At 37.8% G+C, this 21,536-nt stretch overlaps 1 protein-coding gene across 1 annotated transcript in view; it reads right to left on the bottom strand.

Annotated features, from left to right (window-relative positions):
* DNAH11 (dynein axonemal heavy chain 11) overlaps positions 1-21,536 on the bottom strand; it is a 407,209-nt gene that overhangs the window by 274,855 nt on the left and 110,818 nt on the right. The window contains exons 29-30 of the mRNA XM_033192171.1: positions 6,907-7,056; positions 3,755-3,988 (exon numbers count right to left, since the gene is read on the bottom strand). Of these exons, the coding sequence (XP_033048062.1) occupies positions 3,755-3,988; positions 6,907-7,056 (384 nt within the window). The remainder of the gene's footprint in view (positions 1-3,754; positions 3,989-6,906; positions 7,057-21,536) is intronic.

Here is a 21,536-nt window from a genome sequence, read left to right as displayed (position 1 = left end):
GAATCAATATCGTGAAAATGGCCATACTGCCCAAGGTTATTTATAGATTCAATGCCATCCCCATTAAGCTACCAATGACTTTCTTCACAGAATTGGAAAAAACTGCTTTAAAGTTCATATGGAACCAAAAAAAGAGCCCACATTGCCAAGACAATCCTAAGTCAAAAGAACAAAGCTGGAGGCATCATGCTACCTGACTTCAAACTATACTACAAGGCTACAGTAACCAAAACAGCATGGTACTGGTACCAAAACAGAGATATAGACCAATGGAACAGAACAGAGCCCTCAGAAATAATACCACACATCTACACCCATCTGATCTTTGACAAACCTGACAAACACAAGAAATGAGGAAAGGATTCCCTATTTAATAAATGGTGCTGGGAAAATTGGCCAGCCATAAGTAGAAAGCTGAAACTGGATCCTTTCCTTACTCTTTATACGAAAATTAATTCAAGATGGATTAGAGACTTAAATGTTACACCTAATACCATAAAAACCCTAGGAGAAAATCTAGGTAGTACCATTCAGGACATAGGCATGGGCAAGGACTTCATGTCTAAAACACCAAAAGCAACGACAACAAAAGCCAAAATTGACAAATGGGACCGCATTAAACTAAAGAGCTTCTGCACAGCAAAATAAACTACCATCAGAGTGAACAGGCAACCTACAGAATGAGAGAAAATTTTTGCAATCTACTCATCTGACAAAGGGCTAATATCCAGAACCTACAAAGAACTCAAACAAATTTACAAGAAAAAACAAAGAACCCCATCAAAAAGTGGGGAAAGGATATGAACAGACATTTCTCAAAAGAAGACATGCATACAGCCAACAGACACATGAAAAAATGCTCATCATCACTGGACATCAGAGAAATGCAAATCAAAACCACAATGAGATACCATCTCACACCAGTTAGAATGGCAATCATTAAAAAGTCAGGAAACAACAGGTGCTGGAGAGGATGTGGAGAAACAAGAACACTTTTACACTGTTGGTGGGATTGTAAACTAGTTCAACCATTATGGAAAACAGTATGGTGATTCCTCAAGGATCTAGAACTAGAAGTACTATATGACCCAGCCATCCCACTACTGGGTATACACCCAAAGGGTTATAAATCATGCTGCTGTAAAGACACATGTACACGTATGTTCATTGTGGCACTATTCACAATAGCAAAGACTTGGAATCAACCCAAATGTCCATCAGTAACAGACTGGATTAAGAAAATGTGGCACATATACACCATGGAATACTATGCAGCCATAAAAAAGGATGAGTTTGTGTCCTTTGAAGGGACATGGAGGCAGCTGGAAACCATCATTCTCAGCAAACTATCACAAGAACAGAAAACCAAACACCGCATGTTCTCACTCATAGGTGGGAACTGAACAATGAGATCACTTGGACTCAGGAAGGGAAACATCACACACCAGGGCCCATTATGGGGAGGGGGGAGGAGGGAGGGGGAAGGGATTGCATTGGGAGTTATACCTGATATAAATGAAGAGTTGATGGATGCTGACGAGTTGATGGGTGCAAGTATATATATGTAACAAACCTGCACGTTATGCATATGTACCCTAGAACTTAAAGTATTAAAAAATGAACAAAAAAAGGTTTAAATAACTGCATGTAAGATGGGGAGTGGAGAAAAGAATAAATGATCCTAAGATTCTTGAGGAGAGATGTAAGATCTATTAATAATTAATTAGAATGTAAGTGTCTAAGTGGAGGAACATCACTGCTAGAACCACAGAACCTAGAACAGTGCCTGATAAGAAGTTAGACAACCAGAGTAAACTGAAAGAAAGGAGAAGAAAGAAAATGAATTCTGGTGTATCCATACCAAGAAATAATATTCAGTCACTTTTAGTGTGGATCTGATGTATATTTATGACAAGAAAAAATGTAGATAATATATTGAGAGAAAATATACAGTAATCAAATAAATGTATGGAATGTCAAATAATTTTTTAAAATGTATATCTACAGACACAGATACACAGCTACATAAATAACTACACTTATATATAGCTAGAGATTTATACATGTTTATACCTATAAATAGAGATGTCTATACACACATAAGGAAATACAGATAAAGATAGACAGTAAACAGAGAAAAAACTTTTGATGTTTGCATGTCAAAATGTTAATAATTTTTCTCCTGAAAATGAATTCATGGATGTTTAAATGTTATGTCCCTTCTTTTCATTTTCTGTGACTATATTTGTTTTATCTTTAACAGCAAACAATAACAAAGAAATCATAAAATAAAAATAAAGCTGATATAAATAATACCCATAAAACATCATTTAACCTTATAAGCAATAAAATAGTCTAGCAACAAAAAAAGACAAGTTGGAAATAAGAGTTAAGAGAAAAATAACAGAGTAAAATAAGTAGGAATATGCTTGTAGAAAGATTTGAGTAGTGATTGATAATAGCTGAAATTTAAAAGAGGATATTATTTTAACCAAGTATTTTTAAATGTCCTTAAATGCATAATGTAAATGGTCATAATAAAAGCATAAATATCAGTAAATTAAACAGAGGCTATTTTATAAGAAAGGTATAATAGAATTGCATTTTAATTATCTCAGTTATTTATGTCCATGAAAATAAAATTTAACTACTCAGCTTCAGCAACCAAGTGGCAGTTACTAGAATTGCAAAAATGGCACCCTAGGAAGAAACCAGCCACTTCTTTAAATTGAATCCTGTAACTTCAAGCCTGTTAAACAGAAACCATTACCTTACCTTCCTAAGAGTGTAAAATCAAGAATTTCTTTTTCTCCAAAAGTAAGCGGTACAAAAACTTCTTTAGTATTATAAATAAGCTGGGTGGTCGCTATGCAATATTGAAAGAGCAAAATTAAAAGGAATAATCTACACTTGAATCTTCAAATGTGTTAATAATACAATGATCACTCGCTATCTAAATCCATTTAATTCTTAAGGTATTGAAGTAAAAGTACTGCTAAGGCAGAAAAGGGGTGATGAGGAACATTGGGAAGCATTTTAACTCAGTACCAGGAAGAGGGTGCAATCCTACCAGGTTCACTTATAAACTGTGTAACATTGGGAAAGCCACTTCATATTTCTGGATTCAGATTTTATCCATTGATAACCAGAAGAGTAGACAAACTAATACTTAAACTCCCTTTCAAGCCTAATATACTCTGATTCTATAAGCTCAAAGAAAGACTACATCTCTGAACTGTTATATAGCTCCCAGCACACAGTAAGAAGAAAGACTTAAGGAAAGGTCACAGGATAACTGGGACCAACAGAATTCAAAACAGATTATTTTTCAAAGTTCTCATCTGTAATTTATAATTAACAGAAAACCAAAGCCCATGAAAATATTCACTCTTGCTAAGCCACTCTCCACTATTTTGAATAATGCAAATCATACACATATTTTCTAACAAATACATGATCTACCTAGTTGGAGAGTCTTACACAGAAGAAAATAAGTATATACAGTATCTAGGATGAGTGCTATCCTAGAGTCTTAGAAGACAATAGACATGATGTACTTTTTAAAAACCTGTATAGAAATTTAGAAGGATACCACAAAGGTAAAAAATGATTTAACAACTGATTGCTAAAATCTTCCCAGCATAGTATTTTGCACACAGAAGACACTCTGTAAATGAATGACTAAAAGAATGAATGAAGCAAGCTTACATCTTGAAGTTCCTTTATGTCTCAAAATCACAAATCTATAAAATACCTGTTTTTTATGGAAATCCTTCAGGGCTGTTTCGTAGCCTTCTTCCAGTCTACTGAAGGCTATTCCTACATCTGTGGTCCACCATATTTGTGAGCTGGTTAGCGCAACTTGAGCCGGGAAATCAAAAATCCACAGTTCCCTAGGTTTTTCCTCATAGGCCACTATGGCTTCTGTGATAGAATGACGCACTGTGTCTTGCATAGTCTGTTCAAGTTGCAGAAGCCATGTTTCCACCTTTGGAAGCAAGTTGAAATGTTATAACACAGGATTAACTACGGAAGGATAATTTCATCCTCCTACTGGCTCTAAGGCCATGCAGAGGGTAATGCCCCAGGTGGATTCATTTTAAACCTAGGTAGAAAACTGCAAGAGGGATAACTCATAGAGGAAAGTGAGCAACTGATGGTGAAATCTTTCTCCTACATGAATCTGTCTTCTCCCAGGAATAATGCTCATCTTTATTAGATGCAAGATGCAAGAGGGATAACTCATAGAGGAAAGTGAGCAACTGATGGTGAAATCTTTCTCCTGCATGAATCTGTCTTCTCCCAGGAATAATGCTCATCTTACTTTACCCACCAGCTGGCTAACAACTTTCAACAGCTTAAACAGAAAAGGGGTTCTCCATTACTCATTTCTCAGCTTTGAAAGCAAGGAGGTTCTAGACCAAGATTCCCCTCTGGTAACACACAGTGTTTTCAGAAACCAAATGTTACAGACACCTGTAGAGGTATGAGTCATATTCTAGAGCTTTAATAATACAAATTCAGTTAAAATTTTTTTCTATTAATTTTTAAATCTACTGAACACTTCTCTAATATCGTCATAGTTCCTAGTTTTAAGATAAAATGTTTCCAGGAAGTACCTTAATTATATTCCCTACTAGTTCTAATCTTCACACTTGTCAGAAATTAGACCATAGGAGAGTATGAGAGATAGGACAACTGCTGACTTGTCAAACTTAATCTTTTTTTTTTTTTAATTGAAGCTTACTTTGCTCCCACAAATACAACTTAGCCCGTTTTCCACCCTGTCAAATGTATTTTGTTATATTAATCCAGGTATTTGTTTGCTTGGGATATAATTAAAAGGATACATATATTATTTGCAAATAATTGACCATAGCAATAAAAAGTGACTATAATAAATAAATACCAAGAATTACATGAGATTCTTAAGATGATACAACTGATTTCTTCCTCCACCCCTGTGAAGAGAGCAGCAGCATTCCTAGAACCTCTAGAGAACTGGGACGGAGTGATATGTGGTTAACGAGCTGACAACCTCCTCTCTTGAAAGAAACAGGAAACACTGCCCTGGCAACGGCCTCAGTATCTCTTCTTAAGGGCCTTCCCTCTGGCTTCACAACTTTGCTTTGTTAACAAGCAGGAGTTCAGATTAATTGAATTAGATCAGGTTGTTCTGATCTAACCAATGGGGTCTGGTATCTCTGCCTTAATAACTAAGGGTAACTCTTAATGTCACCAAGCAACAAGTTCCCTCATTAATTCAGTCATTACTGTACGTCTCCTGGATACCCTGGGATCCATATCCTCCACATGGCCACCTGTTCTCAAGAACTCTGCAGTCCATTTGGGAAGACCAAACACACATATATGTCAATACGTCAGCTCACGTACAGATGACTGTGCCAACAATGACAACCTAACTCAGTATGCTTTGAGAACTAAGCTCTGATGAGGTGCTTGCTGGATCCTTCCCTTTTTGGTACTTCTCAACCAACCCCGTATAACAACAATTGCTACCTCCATTATTATAGGCATATCCATTTTCTCAATGGGCCTAAGAGCTCCTCGAAGGCAAGGACCATTTCTGAACTCCCAAAAGCCTGACCTAGCATCTGACGCACAGTAGGTATTCAACACTTGCTGAAAAATATACTAATGGACTAAATTGGGGGGAATCCAATTAAAAGAGTGCAGAAATAAAAAAAAAACACCAAATTAAAAGCATCTTTTTATAAAAGGAAAGCAATTAGAGGGTGAATTTGTATATGTTTACAAGTCTCCAGCATAAGTTGCTTATACAGAATAAATTAGAGCACTATAAAAACTTTCAATATCAAGGGTTCCTGCTAGTGACAAACACATCCATCAATTGGACTACCCCTCTCCGGGCATCATGCCAGTCAGCGAGCAGTTTGCTGGGAGGCAGCAGACAGCAACACACTTTTGTCAAGAGAGTTTATGGCAACTTTTTCTAATCATTATAATATCATCCTAAAAAGCCCAAGAGATCAAAAAATATATTTTAATCAAAGTATTCCACCATCTGCTTCTCCTTCATTTGGCAGGATTTTTCTGGTACAATATTAAAAAGGAACAGAAAGGAGTAAAGAAAACCCTTGTAAAACAAGGTTGCAACTCGCATTTCTGCAAATACTTTAAGGAGCCCCTGCCACAACCCAAATGGTTCTCCAATAGACGCTATTCCTTCAGTCACTCTGTGGATTAACCCAAGCTATGAGAGCATCATCATAAAAAGATGCAATTTCCCTAAATCATCTGAAAACACCAGAATTGCTTTCATAAATTATAATGAACCATTCTTGTGGATAACTGTTAAGAATATTTTTGAGGTATTTGGCTGCGAGAGGAGAGAATATGCTAACTTAATTCTGTGCACATGGTAATTAGAGTATAGGACATCAGCTTGCTAGACTCAATCAACTGTATTTACGAGGAGCCATTTATAACATTCACAATGGACTACTGAACCATAAAGCCTCTTTAAAACAAGCTTTATTGCAAGGTGCTGCTTTACTATAACCCTTCTCTGTTCTCTGAGCAGTGGTGAAAACAGAATACGCTTTGTAGGAGACTCAGTCACTGAGTTGCATTTGCCACTAATTCTGGGGTCACTCATTCAATCTGTTACAGTTGCTTCTGTCTAGTTCAATTCCTAGCATCTCTGAGACCCTGCTGGGTGCCAAAGCCACATGAGTAGAAACAGGGATGCACGGCAGAAGAGCCCTCTGTCACAGTGGATACAGGTAAAAAGGAACCTCTGAGCCCAAAACTAAGCAGAGCCTGATTTGACCTGAGTTGAATTTTGTTCTTGTTTAATAAAACCTTCTAAGAGTATGCTGAAAATACTCCCCTAGCATGGAAAACCTCATAATCAAATCTTACATGGCCCACACATTCACATTCGGCTTGGAACGGGACATACTCCTTTTCTTTGCTGTACATTCCAACTGCCCTGTGTGCAGAAACATCCTGATTGTCTTCAAACTGCAGATCCGCAATGCTGTCGAAAAGTTTGGCAAGGTGATGTGTTACCTAAAATGAGAATATTAGAAAAGATAAGAGCATTTCTTACTTAGGTGTATTCTGATAATCTAGAGATGATGCCATATGAAGTCATGAAACTTGACGGAGTTCGAGTTTTCTCAAAATGTTTTCCCTCAAGATATAAGTTACTTCTAAAATGTCAGAGCTTGAAAGGATCTTGGTGGAGAAGTGGCCAGGCACTCTGGTCAAATCATCACATATTGGCTGACGAATATTTACCATGAAAAGTGACCTATTTTCTAATTGATGACTGGAGGCTTACTGACTTCTCTGTCTCTACCGTATTCCTGTAGACATGCATCCTGCTGGGGCTTCTGTAGTCAAGTTTCAAAAATTCAAATTCACAGCATTAGTGTACACTATGAAAAAGCTATTAAAGTGTCTGAAATGAAAAATGTCAATTAGAAAGAATCTTACTTTTTTGGGGGGCGGGTTGTCTGTTAACATGCACTTGCCTTGATACTTTGGTGAGCCCCCGGGTATCCTTGGTACATAAGAAAGGTGAGTAGGATTTCCTCCTTTTCATTGATAAGGAAATTGAAACTAAAATATTAAGTAAATTCTCCAAGTTGACATAACTAAAAGTAAGTGGCAGTTAGATATTGAATCTATAATTCCAGGCCACACCTATACAGATCAAGTTCTTCTGGTATCATAACCTCTTACATCCTAAGTTTTTGCATTCTCCAGTACAAAATCAGTAAATAGCACACTGAACTCTATGAAGGTTCCAGACAATTTGGGGAAGAAAAAAAAAAAACAACACAACAACAATAAAGATCAGATGAAAGACAAAATATGAGCATTTATTTTGCAGAAGTCAGTTTGAAGAACAAAATCTAACTGGCCTCCAACCGCAATCCCAGCATGCACAACACTTATTCATCCCGTTACGTTAGCACAGACCAGAACAAGCCTCCTCTGGGGAGCACTGCCCTATGTTTTTGTCATGGAGGAAAGGAAACAATGACATGTGTTGTGTAGGTAAATTCACACCCAAGGGGACAAAAGAGAACTGACTTTATTAATCATGGAAGTTACTCTATCATCTCTCTTGGGGTAGACTGAGTAAAGGGCAGGGTTCAGCCCAGAGGAAGCATCAGAAATGGGAATACATGTTCCCTTGTTATCATGGTGCAAATAAAAGCTGCTAAGTGGAAAACAGTTTTGTGGTTCCTCAAAAACTTAAACAGAATTGCCAATGATCCAGCAATTCCTCTCCTAGGTATATACCCATAGGGTTGAAAACAGGAACTCAAACAGGTATTTGTACATCTCTGTTCACTGAAGCATCATTCACAACAGCCAAAAGGTGGAAACAACCTAAATGTCCATCAAATGATGAATGGATAAACAAAATGTGGTATATCCATACAATGGAATATTGTTCAGTCATTTAAAGGAATATTACTGATACACGCTGCAACTTGGATGAACCTTGAAAACATAAGCTAAATGAAAGAAACTAGTCACAATATACTACACGTCACATCTTGTATTATCCAATTTATACGAAATATCCACAGCAGATAAATCCATAGATACAGACAGCAGATTGGTGGCTGCTAGGGGCAGGAGGGAGGGGTATGAGAAGCTACTGCTTAATGGATAGGGGGTTTTACTTTTGGCTTGATGAAAATGTTTTGGAATTAGATTAAAGGTGGTTGCAAGACGCTGTGAATGTACAAAATACTATTGAATTGCATACTTAAAACAGTTATTTTTATGTTATATTTTATCTCAACAGAAAGAAATAAATATGAGCTGCTGATAACCAGAAGATAGGGTGAAGCAATACAAAACATTTCCAAGCTTATAAGCTCCACTGCTATAACAAACTTTTCTTGAAATGCAGTTTAACCGGACATGGTAAGTATACCACAGCAGCTTCTAGAAACAATAGCAACCTGCCTAAATTTTCCGCATGACAAGACCAACACCAATACTGGTAAGGAACTTCTTTAGGGTGATTTAATCTTTGAAGCTTTCAGCCTTTTCATTTTTGCTGTACATGCAGTTTTAGTATCAAAGAAAATCACAGCAAGAAGCCCTCTGAGTTTAAAATAGATGAGTTTTTGAGACTCTCGCTTACTTTAAACACAGATAGAGTGGTAGCTGCCTGATCACAGCTTGGGTTCTGTTCTCCATCCCTGTACATTACCCAGAGGATATTAATATAGAGAAAGTCTCCAATAATCTCATAAATCATTCTCACAGCTGAAGTGGCCAGGAAGTACACAGATGTTGAATGGCTTCTACTGTGTAATGGGCCTAGATAATATTCAACTGAAAAGCCTTCGGATAAATGAGACTTCAGCCATCAGACACCCTCACACATTATTGCTTGGGTGAGAAAATAATTTCGAGAACTTCTAGCTCTGTAGTAACTCAATGACCAGGAAGCACAAACCTTAGGCAGAGTTTTCCTATTTCTTATATATGGCATAGTTGAAGTTAGATGTTTTCATATTGTCTTCTATTTAAACTTTCTGAGGGAACAAGACTATTTTTTTAACTAGTGTGGACCCTGTTGCCCTCAGATTTGTTCTATTTTTAATGAGATCTCTTTGTATTTGTTAACCCAAAATTAAAATTCCTTCTTCCCAGTGAGCTGTTTGGAAAGGCCTTTCATTTTACAACTAAAAATAATAAATTAGGCTGGGTGCTATGGCACATACCTGTAATCCCAGCACTTTGGGAGGCCAAGGCGTGTTTATCACCTGAGGTCAGGAGTTCAAGATCAGCCTGATCAACACGGTGAAACCCCGTTCCTACTACAAATACAAAATTATCTGGGCATGGTGGCGCATGCCTGTAATACTAGCTACTTGGGAGGCTGAGGCAGGAGAATCACTTTAACCAGGGAGGCGGAGGTTGCAGTGAGCCGAGAAGGCACCACTGCACTCCAGCCTAGGCAACAACAGCAAAACTCCATCTCAAAACAAACAAACAAACAAATACTTCGTAGGCCCCTCTTTTGATAGACAAAGGATATGAGCACTTCAAATCATTTTTTAAAAAGAATCAATAACTCATCATGTATTTTAAGTAGGTTTCTAAAAGATTAGTGCAAAAATTGAATACACTTAGTCCTGGCTTTGCAGAATAGTACAAAATCATAAAAATGACCACACCGGCTGAAATCACATTATGCAATCTGAATGATCAATAGGAGAAACCTATGATGAGACAACAACCTTTACACATTTTTGTCAAAAAATATAAAGCTTCTCACTGTGTGTTATAAACATACAGAGTGATCAAAAAAATCCATCAACAAATATTTTGTTGACTGCATTTTACAACACTAAACAGTTTTCTTTGCAGAAAACTTAAGTTATTTGAATAGCACTTGCCTCCTTCTCATCTTACTACTTAAGGTTCAGAATGAGCATCTTTTCTCTGCCTTGACAAACTCATACTCTCTTTGAATTTGTATCCAGCCATCAACATTTTATCTTTCAAGCATTCAATGTCATGAAATTTCTTGTAAATCTCTTTAATGTGAAGTCAGTTTTTGTTGTTTGGGGGATTTGTTTCATTTAATGTGTTTGTTTTTGCTGGTATCACTTTCTCTGGTACATTTTCATCCTTTTTGTCAAAACCACTGTTGTCATTCATGTTCCCAAGTTTATCTTCACTAAGTTTCCCTGGCTGCATATCACTCTCTCCAGTGGTGTTTGGTCATAACTGCCCATCATCTCTCTCTTCTGTGACTCCCATCTATGTTCGATTCCATTTTTGCTTCTAGCATTATCAATTTTCATTTCTTTGCTACACTTCCAACTTTGTTACTATTTCCTTCTGTCCATTAACTAAGGAAAAATATCATGTAGGTTCATCATAGAACTAACTATAAGCTTAGCTGCCTGTGTGTGAAGTGAGTAAAAGTAGCACAGTGGCTGATCACTGACAGAATTAGAAAGATGTGACATGACTGTCACTGATCATGATGCACATCTGTTACTTAGGCAGTGATTTTTGTGGGCTGAAGAGTTAGTAATCAAGTATGTGCTTTATGCAATCACTCAGAGTTAATATACCATAGTATCTGAAATGTGAACCGTGTTGTCAGGGCACTACTGTTATTTAACCAAACCTTAGTAACTGAAATTCATAAATATCAGAACTGTGCACAGGGAGAACCTCTTATGAAATAAAAGAACTTACATTTATCTAATTGTAAGTAAACTGAAAATACTTAATCACTAGGTAATTTTATAATTTAAAATGCATACCGGTACAGTGATCAGTTGATCTACCTTCATGACTTACAGCTACTGTTCACTCAGAAAACAAAGGGAAAAAAGATGAAATTACAACAGCTTACAATTATATTCTCAAACCTTAATGCTTGCTTTCTGCCTATATCTAAGTTCGTATTTGCCCTATCTACCTAAAGATGCAGCTGCTGCTTATAAATGGGATAAAATATACACCAAGTCTAGTGCCACTCCTGGCCTGGTGAGCACCTCAGGACTCATTCATATGTCTTCATTAACTGATTTATTCATGACAATACTCACAATAATAATATTTGTAACAATATAAATCACGACCAAAACATGGGCAACCCTGGTCTTTCGTGGATGATATCTCTAGAATGAGATAAAGTGAGTCCATGATTTTTACATGTGTAAAAACTTAAGTCAATGTGTCAAAATAGTAAATGGTTGCGTGTGTGTGTGTGTGCATGCGTGTTTTAAATAACAGTTTTGGGCCGGTTGCGGTGGCTCACGCCTATAATCCCAGCACTTTGGGAGGCAGAGGCAGGTGGATCACCTGAGGTCAGGAGTTTGAGACCAGCCTGGCCAATATGGTGAAATCCCATCTCTACTAAAAATACAAAAATTTGCTGGGTGTGGTGGCATGCACCTACTCTGGAGGCTGAGGCAGGAGAATCGCTTGAACCTGGGAGGCAGAGGTTGCAGTGAGCTGAGATTGCACCACTGCACTCCAGCCTGGGTGACAAGAATGAAACTCCATCTCCAAAGAAAATAATAATAATAAAATAATAAAATTAAATAACAGTTTTGGTCATGGTACAGGGAAATAGGCATGCAATATGGTTAAGAGACTAAATAAAGAAAGTCTTCTAGAAGCTAGTTAAATCAGTATGGCACATTCATAAAATGAAACCTCTTACAGCTACAAAACATCAAATTGTAGAGGAATATTACAATTTTGATTAAGTATATATGTTATAACTCACAAACACAGACACATTTATAAAACTATGATCACTCAAAAATAGCAATGAGTATATTAATCTCATTTTTAATGTATTTCTATATTTTTCAAACTTTCAATAATGAACATGCAATTACTTACATAATCCAGATTTGCTTTTACCAAAAATAAAATCACAGTATAATATTTTGTAATTTGATTTTTCACTTACTACTGTAACTTAAACATATCCATGTATCATCAGTGCATTAGGATTGATTTCGTGTTTCTTTCATAAAATGTTTACATATATGAATTATATAATTTTGTATAAATGTGTTCACAACACAAATGCTGGCTTTTTTAAATAAACTTTTGGAAATTGGAATACATATGCAGAAAAACGGGAAAACATCATGTGTGTACAACTTAATAAATTTTAACAAAGTAAGCACAACTCTTGTGATTACCACAAGATTAAGGAATAGAATACTGGTTGGGCATGGTGGCTCATGCCTGTAATCCCAGCACTTTGGGATTACAGGACAATGCAGGCAGATCACCTGAGGCCAGGACTTTGAGACCAGCCTGGCCAACATGGCAAAACTCCGTCTCTACTAAAAATACAAAAATTAGCTGGCCGTGGCAGTGCACGCCTATAATCCTAGCTACTCAGGTGGCTGAGGCATAAGAATTGCTTGAACCAAGGAGGTGGAGGTTGCAGTGAGTCGAGATTGCACTATTGCACTCCAGCACTCCAGCCTGGGTGACAGAGTGAGGCTCTGTCTCCAGAAAAAAAAAAAAAAAAAAAAAAAAGAATAGGATACCAGCACCCATAAAACTCCTCATGATGCATGCCAGTTACTATTTCTCTAAAAAGCGATATTATCTTTACAGAAGTGAATTCACATAGTATGCACTCTTTTGCATCTGCCTCCTATGGTTCAATATTATGTCACTTGAATTCATTCATGTTATTTGGTATAGCACTAGGTGTTTTTCATTTTTATTACTACATGGTATTCCACTGTGTAAAGGCAATACAATATATTTAGCCATTCCACTGTTAAGGGACATTTAAATTGCTTCTCGTTTGGGACTATTATCAAAAAGCGGCTATGAAAATTCTTGTATACTTCTTTTGGTCCATCTATGTATGTATCTCTGCTGAATGTACACTGAGAAGGTGAACTGCTAGATAAAAATGTATGATATATTCCTATTTAGAAGATGCTGTTAAACAGTTTCCCTAAGTAGTTGTATTAATTTATAATCCTGATGGCTAGATATGAACATTCCCATTACTCCACATCCTTTCCATTGTTTAGTGCGCTTTAATTTTAGCCTTTGGTGAGTTTGATCTTGATATCTCATTGTATTAGCAAGCATACGTGTTTTTTGAATCCCAAATCATATCAACAATTTAGGAAATATCCACGCAAAATCCAGAAACACATTAACTTATGATGTTTTCACCAATCTTCCCAAACTCACTGATGTCAAAACAATGATATCAATGTATTCAAGAAGGGAAAAAATAAAAGAAAATAAAAACTTGAATTAGTACTTGATTTTAATAAATTTTTTGCTTTGTTTTAAAATTTCAAGTAAAATATTTTAAATCAGTAGCACATAAAGTCGTTGATATTGATGAATGTATATCCACATACACATATATAAATATGTAAACACATAACTAACATATATTAATTAACTTTGCAGTATAACAAAACACCCCAAGATTTACTGGCTTCTTCACGGGCCACAATTCTGTGTGTTGGTTTTGGGTTGCCTTAGCTAGTCCAGCTGTGCTCTCCCACACATTTGTAGTCTGCTGGTGATCGATGGCTTCTCTCACGTGTGTGATGGTTGCCCAGCTGGTAGCTTGGGTATGGGCATGTTCATCTCATTATCCAGCAGGCTAGTGTTGACTCATTCATGACGGGGTGGTTACAGGTTTCCAAAGAGCAGCAAAAGGGCAAGTGTTGGTATACAGAAACTTTTCAAGCTTTTGCTAATGACACAGTGGCCAAAACAAGTGATATGGCAACCCAAATGGAGAATTAGTATCTAGCCTTGATCAATACTACCACATCACATTGAAAGGGCATGGATAAAGGAAGGGAAAGAATTTGTGGCCAATTTTACAATATTATATGTTATGTACTTTTACTGGTTCTTTATGCACTTTGTTTTGCCTGTTACTTAGAAGCCAAAGAGACAATACCTAATGCTTTCCTCATTTGGTATATAAGGATATTGAGGTTCAGAAACATTAAGCAATAACATTGTCAGTAATCAATAGGGCCAGTATTTAAACTTACATATATATTATTTCAATGTTCCTTTTTTTTGGTACTATTCCATCTTCTAATGATTGGCTAATGCTCCAATTTTGTCTACTTCCATACAGTTGACATTTCAGTGTTCATAATTTTTTGGTACAGATCCAAATTTCCATCTAGTGTCATCTTCCTTTTGCTTGAAGAACTTCCTCTAACATTTCTTGTAGTGTCAGTCTGGTGGTGATGAAATCTTTGAGTTTTTGAATGTGTTAAAACATCTTTATTTTGCTATCATTTTTTAAAAAGGTATTTTTACTGGGTATAAAATTCTAGGGTTACAGGTGTTTTTTTCTTTCAGTACATTGAAATTGCTACTCCACTGTAGGCCATACGTGGTGGCTCACGTCTGCAATCCCAGCACTTTGGGAGGCTGAGGCGGGTGGATCACAATTCAGGAGATGGAGACCATCCTAGCTAACATGGTGAAACCCCGTCTCTACTAAAAATACAAAAAAATTAGGTGTGGTGGCGGGTGCCTGCAGTCCAAGCTACTTGGGAGGCTGAGGCAGGAGAAAATAGTGTGAACCTGGGAGGCGTAGCTTGCAGTGAACTGAGATCGGGCCACTGCACTCCAGCCTGGGCAACAGAGCAAGACTCTGTCTCTCAAAAAAAAAAAAAAAAAAGAAATTGCTACTCCACTGTCTGCTCACTTGCATTGTTTCCAATGTGAAGTCTGTTGTCATCCTTATGTTTGTTCACTTGTATAAAATTTGGTTTTATGCATGATTTTGAGAATTCCATATTGTTTTGACCAATTGGAGCAATTTGGTGTAGTTTTCTCCCTGTTTTTGTGTGTTTGGGCTCATTAAATTTCAGGCAAGAAGGTAAATCCAGTTCCTTTCATCTTGGCTAGAAACAGAAAATATACCTCTTGTTGTGGTTTTAATTTGCATTTTCCCCCCATAACTTTTGAAGTTGAGCAACCATTCTTATGTTTACTAACCATTAAAATCTTTTTCTGTGAACTGTCTAAGGATTCTGCCCACTTTTATATTAGATTATGTGCCTTTGTTCTTTTGTAGGAATTCTTTATATATTCCATATATGAGTCTTTTGTTTGTATTGCAAACACCTTTTCCCACTTTGCAGCTTGCATTGTTATTCTCTTAACAGTATCTTCTGATAAGCTAAAGTTTTAAAATTTTAACATAGTCAAATTTATCCAATATTTCCTTTGTAGTTAGGACTTTTGTGTCCAGTTTAAGAGATTTTGCTTATTCCAAAATCATGAAGATATCCTTCCTCACACGTTGTATATTGTTTCATTGTTTTACTTGTCACATTTAGATCTACATCCATCTGGAACTGATTTTTAGATATGGTAGAGATCTAATTTTTAGATATCTGATTTAGATATCTGATTTTTAGATATAGTAGATTCCTCCTCCCCCAACCCTGGCAAATTTCTATCCAACCCACCTTAGAACCATTTATTATTATTGTTTGATTCTCTGTATAATATCCTCCTTAACGGGGTCTGAGTTCCAGTTTTTATTTTCTTCCTTCTTTCAAGTTCCATGAGCCTCCTGAAACCTCTGATAAGCTTCTCATGCCATTGGCCACATCTATGAATTATCAAATGTCTCAAGGAGAAAAGCAGCATCAAACATTAGGTAAATCTCTTTGTGCTTTCTTCTGCTGCTATCTTAGCCCCTGAAACACTAACTTCTTCAATGCTCTTTAAATGCTCCTCAGTGCATTCAAACAGAGTTAGTTAAATATTTTAACCACTTTTCTAGTTGTTCCCAGAAAGAATGGTACTCTGTTAAAAGCTAATTTGTTATAGCTGGAAGCTCTACGCACTGAGTTTAAGCTGGAACTGGACAACCTTCATCAAGTGGCATCAAAGCGAGGCTGAGACCAGAACAATTTCATATTCCACACAAGGGCCTAGAACTCCTTGCTGGCAAGACCCCACATTCACAACATTTAATGTTTGGATCTCATAACATCGAAGTGATATTTTACTTTAATCTCACATTATAATAACCCTAATGTTGTTGTATAACTTATACATTGGCCATGGAGAGAATTCCAAAGGGGCTACAATAGAATACAATGCAGTGGCAACACATACGCGAAATGAAGAAAAAATTGTGCATATTGTTATACAATTTGTGATTAACCACATATTCATCATTTTGAGAAGATAATCAAGGATAATCTCCATGGGATATATAATTTGACATTTATTTTGAAACAGATTCTCGATTTTCTTGTCATACACCTAAATACCTGAACCTCTAAGTGAATCAGGCTGCCTTTATATTAAGGTATCTATTTAAAATATTACACCTTCCTAAGTCATGACAAGTAGAGTTGCTCTTATGCTGTACTTTCTGTGACAGACTACACTTTCACGAGCAGCTGCTATTCCTTGCTCCTCAGCAGCACGTAAATAGAGCCAATGGCAAGATGGTCAAAACCACCACCCCTTTTCTGCGTCCTTCTGCTCCTTCTTTCTCATTCCTTCCTCAGCCCCAACTTAAACTCAGGAGCAACTGCTTCCTCCACTTTAGATACCTCATATCTTTCCAGCTTTCTACTTCCTTTAGGAAAGTTAGAAGTTTTTTACTGATTTCATTTTAACTAAAATTCATTCTTGCATGCCCTTAACTTACCATGTACATTTTGAGTCCTTTTCCTATTAATTTTCTAAAGAACAATCTCCTCCTGTCAGTGAAGGTTTTGGCATACTATGAATGATCATTGAGCTCCATCCTCTTGAAATGCATATGCTGAGACACTTCCACTCCATCAGGAAGATAACCAAATGGAAGCTCTGCATAAAAACATACAGTGCTTGTGGGAATGTGGGGTCTAGATATTTGCTCCTTTAAGATCCAATGGTGCTTTTCATCACCTAATATAAAGCTCATTTCTCACAAGCACCTTTTTGAATGCCAATATTTACAGTCTATTAGAGGTATCAGTTGAGTGCCATCTGTCTCATCGCTGTAATTTAGGAGATTTCTCCAAAGACAAGTTGGCAGATTTCCTTGTGTGTAGACTGGTGCAGATGCCCTTGAAGGGCATTTCTTCATGCAAACATTCAGCATTCCTGAGTGTATGTATCTTGTCATTTTAGAGAATGCATTGTGGCTTCAATTTGCACAGCTACAACCATCTAACAGCCACATTAAGTCATATTTTAAAAAGGTGAAATTAATTTACATGTATATTTAATCCAGTATATCCCAAAATATTATCATTCAACATGTGAGTAATATAAAAAGTGAGATCTTTTCCATTATTTTATTTGTGGCAAGTCTTTGAAACCAGGTACGTATTTTATATTTATAGCACACCTCAATTTGGATTTTTCATCTGAAAATGCTACACCTGTATTTTTCATTTCATAGAATATGCAGGGGCAAAGGTAGATTCACACACCCAAGTTGTTTCAAACACACAATGTTTTCCGATAACTGAATCATATATCAAGGTTTACATTTAAATCAATTGCAATTCATTACAATAAAAAGTCAGTTCCTTAGCTGCCACATTTCAAATGCTCAGTGGCCACGTAAGGGTCACAGCTACCCCATTAGAAGCACAAGTAGAAGGGGCGGAGCAAGATGGCCGAATAGGAACAGCTCCAGTATCCAATTCCCGGCGCGAGCGACACAGAAGACTGGTGATTTCTGCATTTTCAACTGAGGTACTGGGGTCATCTCACTGGGGAGTGCCGGACAATCGGTGCTGGTCAGCTGCTGCAGCCTGACCAGCGAGAGCTGAAGCAGGGCAAGGCATCGCCTCACCTGGGAAGCACAAGGGGGAAGGGAATCCCTTTTACTACCCAGGTGAACTGAAACACACAACACCTGGAAAATCAGGTAATTCCCACCCCAATACTGCGCTTTAAGCAAACGGGCACACCAGGAGATTATACCCACACCTGGCCAGGAGGGTCCCATGGCCACGGAGCATCCCTCATTGCTAGCACAGCAGTCTATGATCTAACCGCAAGGCAGCAGCGAGGCTGGGGGAGGGGCGCCTGCCATTGCTGAGGCTTAAGTAGGTAAACAAAGCCGCTGGGAAGCTCGAACGGGGTGGAGCTCAGAGCAGCTCAAGGAAACCTGCCTGTCTCTGTAGACTCCACCTCTGGGGACAGGGCACAGCTAAACAACAACAGAGGAAGCAGCAGAGGCCTGTGGAGACCCGAACGACTCTGTCTGACAGCTTTGAAGAGAGCAGTGAATCTCCCCACACGGAGGTGGAGATCTGAGAACGGACAGACTGCCTGCTCAAGTGGGTCCCTGACCCCTGAGTAGCCTAACTGGGAGACATTCCCCTCTAGGGGCAGTCTGACACCCCACACCTCACAGGGTGGAGTACACCCCTGAGAGGAAGCTTCCAAAGTAAGAATCAGACAGGTACACTCGCTGTTCAGCAATATTCTATCTTCTGCAACCTCTGCTGCTGATACCCAGGCAAACAGGGTCTGGAGTGGACCTCAAGCAATCTCCAACAGACCTACAGCTGAGGGTCCTGACTATTAGAAGGAAAACTACCAAAGAGGAAGAACACCTATACCAAAACCCCATCAGTACGTCACCATCATCAAAGACCAGAGACAGATAAAACCACAAAGATGGGGAAGAAGCAGGGCAGAAAAGCTGGAAATTCAAAAAATAAGAGCGCATCTCCCCCTGCAAAGGAGCGCAGCTCATCGAGAGCAACGGATCAAAGCTGGTCAGAGAATGACTTTGACGAGATGACAGAAGAAGGCTTCAGTCCATCAAACTTCTCAGAGCTAAAGGAGGAATTACGTATCCAACACAAAGAAACTAAAAATCTTGAAAAAAGAGTGGAAGAATTGACAGCAAGAATAATTAATGCAGAGAAGGTCATACACGAAATGACAGAGATGAAAACCATGACACGAGAAATACGTGACAAATGCACAAGCTTCAGTAACCGACTTGATCAACTGGAAGAAACAGTATCAGCGATTGAGGATCAAATGAATGAAATGAAGTGAGAAGAGAAACCAAAAGAAAAAAGAAGAAAAAGAAATGAACAAAGCCTGCAAGAAGTATGGGATTATGTAAAAAGACCAAATCTACATCTGATTGGGGTGCCTCAAAGTGAGGGGGAAAATGGAACCAAGTTGGAAAACACTCTTCAGGATATCATCCAGGAGAACTTCCCCAACCTAGTAGGGCAGGCCAACATTCAAATTCAGGAAATACAGAGAACACCACAAAGATACTCCTCAAGAAGAGCAACTCCAAGACACATAATTGTCAGATTCACCAAAGTTGAAATGAAGGAAAAAATCTTAAGGGAAGCCAGAGAGAAAGGTCGGGTTACCCACAAAGGGAAGCCCATCAGACTAACAGCAGATCTCTCAGCAGAAACTCTACAAGCCAGAAGAGAGTGGGGGCCAATATTCAACATTCTTAAAGACAAGAATTTTCAACCCAGAATTTCATATCCAGCCAAACTTCACTAAGTTTCATCAGTGAAGGAGAAATAAAATCCTTTACAGATAAGCAAATGCTTAGAGATTTTGTCACCACCAGGCCTGCCTTACAAGAGACCCTGAAGGAAGCCCTAAACATGGAAAGGAACAACCGGTACCAGCCATTGCAAAAACATGCCAAAATGTAAAGACCATCAAGGCTAGGAAGAAACTGCATCAACTAACGAGCAAAAAAACCAGTTAATATCATAATGGCAGGATCAAGTTCACACATGACAATATTAACCTTAAATGTTAATGGACTAAATGCTCCAATTAAAAGACACAGACTGGCAAACTGGATAAAGAGTCAAGACCCATCAGTCTGCTGTATTCAGGAGACCCATCTCACATGCAGAGACATACATAGGCTCAAAATAAAGGGATGGAGGAAGATCTACCAAGCAAATGGAGAACAAAAAAAAGCAGGGGTTGCAATCCTAGTCTCTGATAAAACAGACTTTAAACCATCAAAGATCAAAAGAGACAAAGAAGGCCATTACATAATGGTAAAAGGATCAATTCAACAGGAAGAGCTAACTATCCTAAATATATATGCACCCAATACAGGAGCACCCAAATTCATAAAGCAAGTCCTTAGAGACTTACAAAGAGACTTAGACTCCCATACAATAATAATGGGAGACTTCAACACTCCACTGTCAACATTGGACAGATCAACGAGACAGAAAGTTAACAAGGATATCCAGGAATTGAACTCATCTCTGCACCAAGCGGACCTAATAGACATCTATAGAACTCTCCACCCCAAATCAACAGAATATACATTTTTCTCAGCACCACATCGCACTTATTCCAAAATTGACCACATAATTGGAAGTAAAGCACTCCTCAGCAAATGTAAAAGAACAGAAATTATAACAAACTGTCTCTCAGACCACAGTGCAATCAAACTACAACTCAGGACTAAGAAACTCAATCAAAACCGCTCAACTACATGGAAACTGAACAACCTGCTCCTGAATGACTACTGGGTACATAACGAAATGAAGGCAGAAATAAAGATGTTCTTTGAAACCAATGAGAACAAAGATACAACATACCAGAATCTCTGGGACACATTTAAAGCAGTGTGTAGAGGGAAATTTATAGCACTAAATGCCCACAGAGAAAGCTGGAAAGATCTAAAATTGACACTCTAACATCACAATTAAAAGAACTGGAGAAGCAAGAGCAAACACATTCAAAAGCTAGCAGAAGGCAAGAAATAACTAAGATCAGAGCAGAACTGAAGGAGATAGAGACACAAAAAACCCTCCAAAAAAATCAATGAATCCAGGAGTTGGTTTTTTGTAAAAATCGACAAAATTGACAGACCACTAGCAAGACTAATAAAGAAGAAAAGAGAGAAGAATCAAATAGATGCAATAAAAAATGATAAAGGGGATATCACCACCGACCCCACAGAAATACAAACTACCATCAGATAATACTATAAACACCTCTACGCAAATCAACTAGAAAAT

This window comes from Trachypithecus francoisi, unplaced genomic scaffold (genome assembly GCF_009764315.1).
Source record: "Trachypithecus francoisi isolate TF-2019V2 unplaced genomic scaffold, Tfra_2.0 Lachesis_group4, whole genome shotgun sequence".
NCBI lineage: Eukaryota > Metazoa > Chordata > Mammalia > Primates > Cercopithecidae > Trachypithecus > Trachypithecus francoisi.
This window is presented reverse-complemented; position numbering and strand designations above follow the sequence as displayed.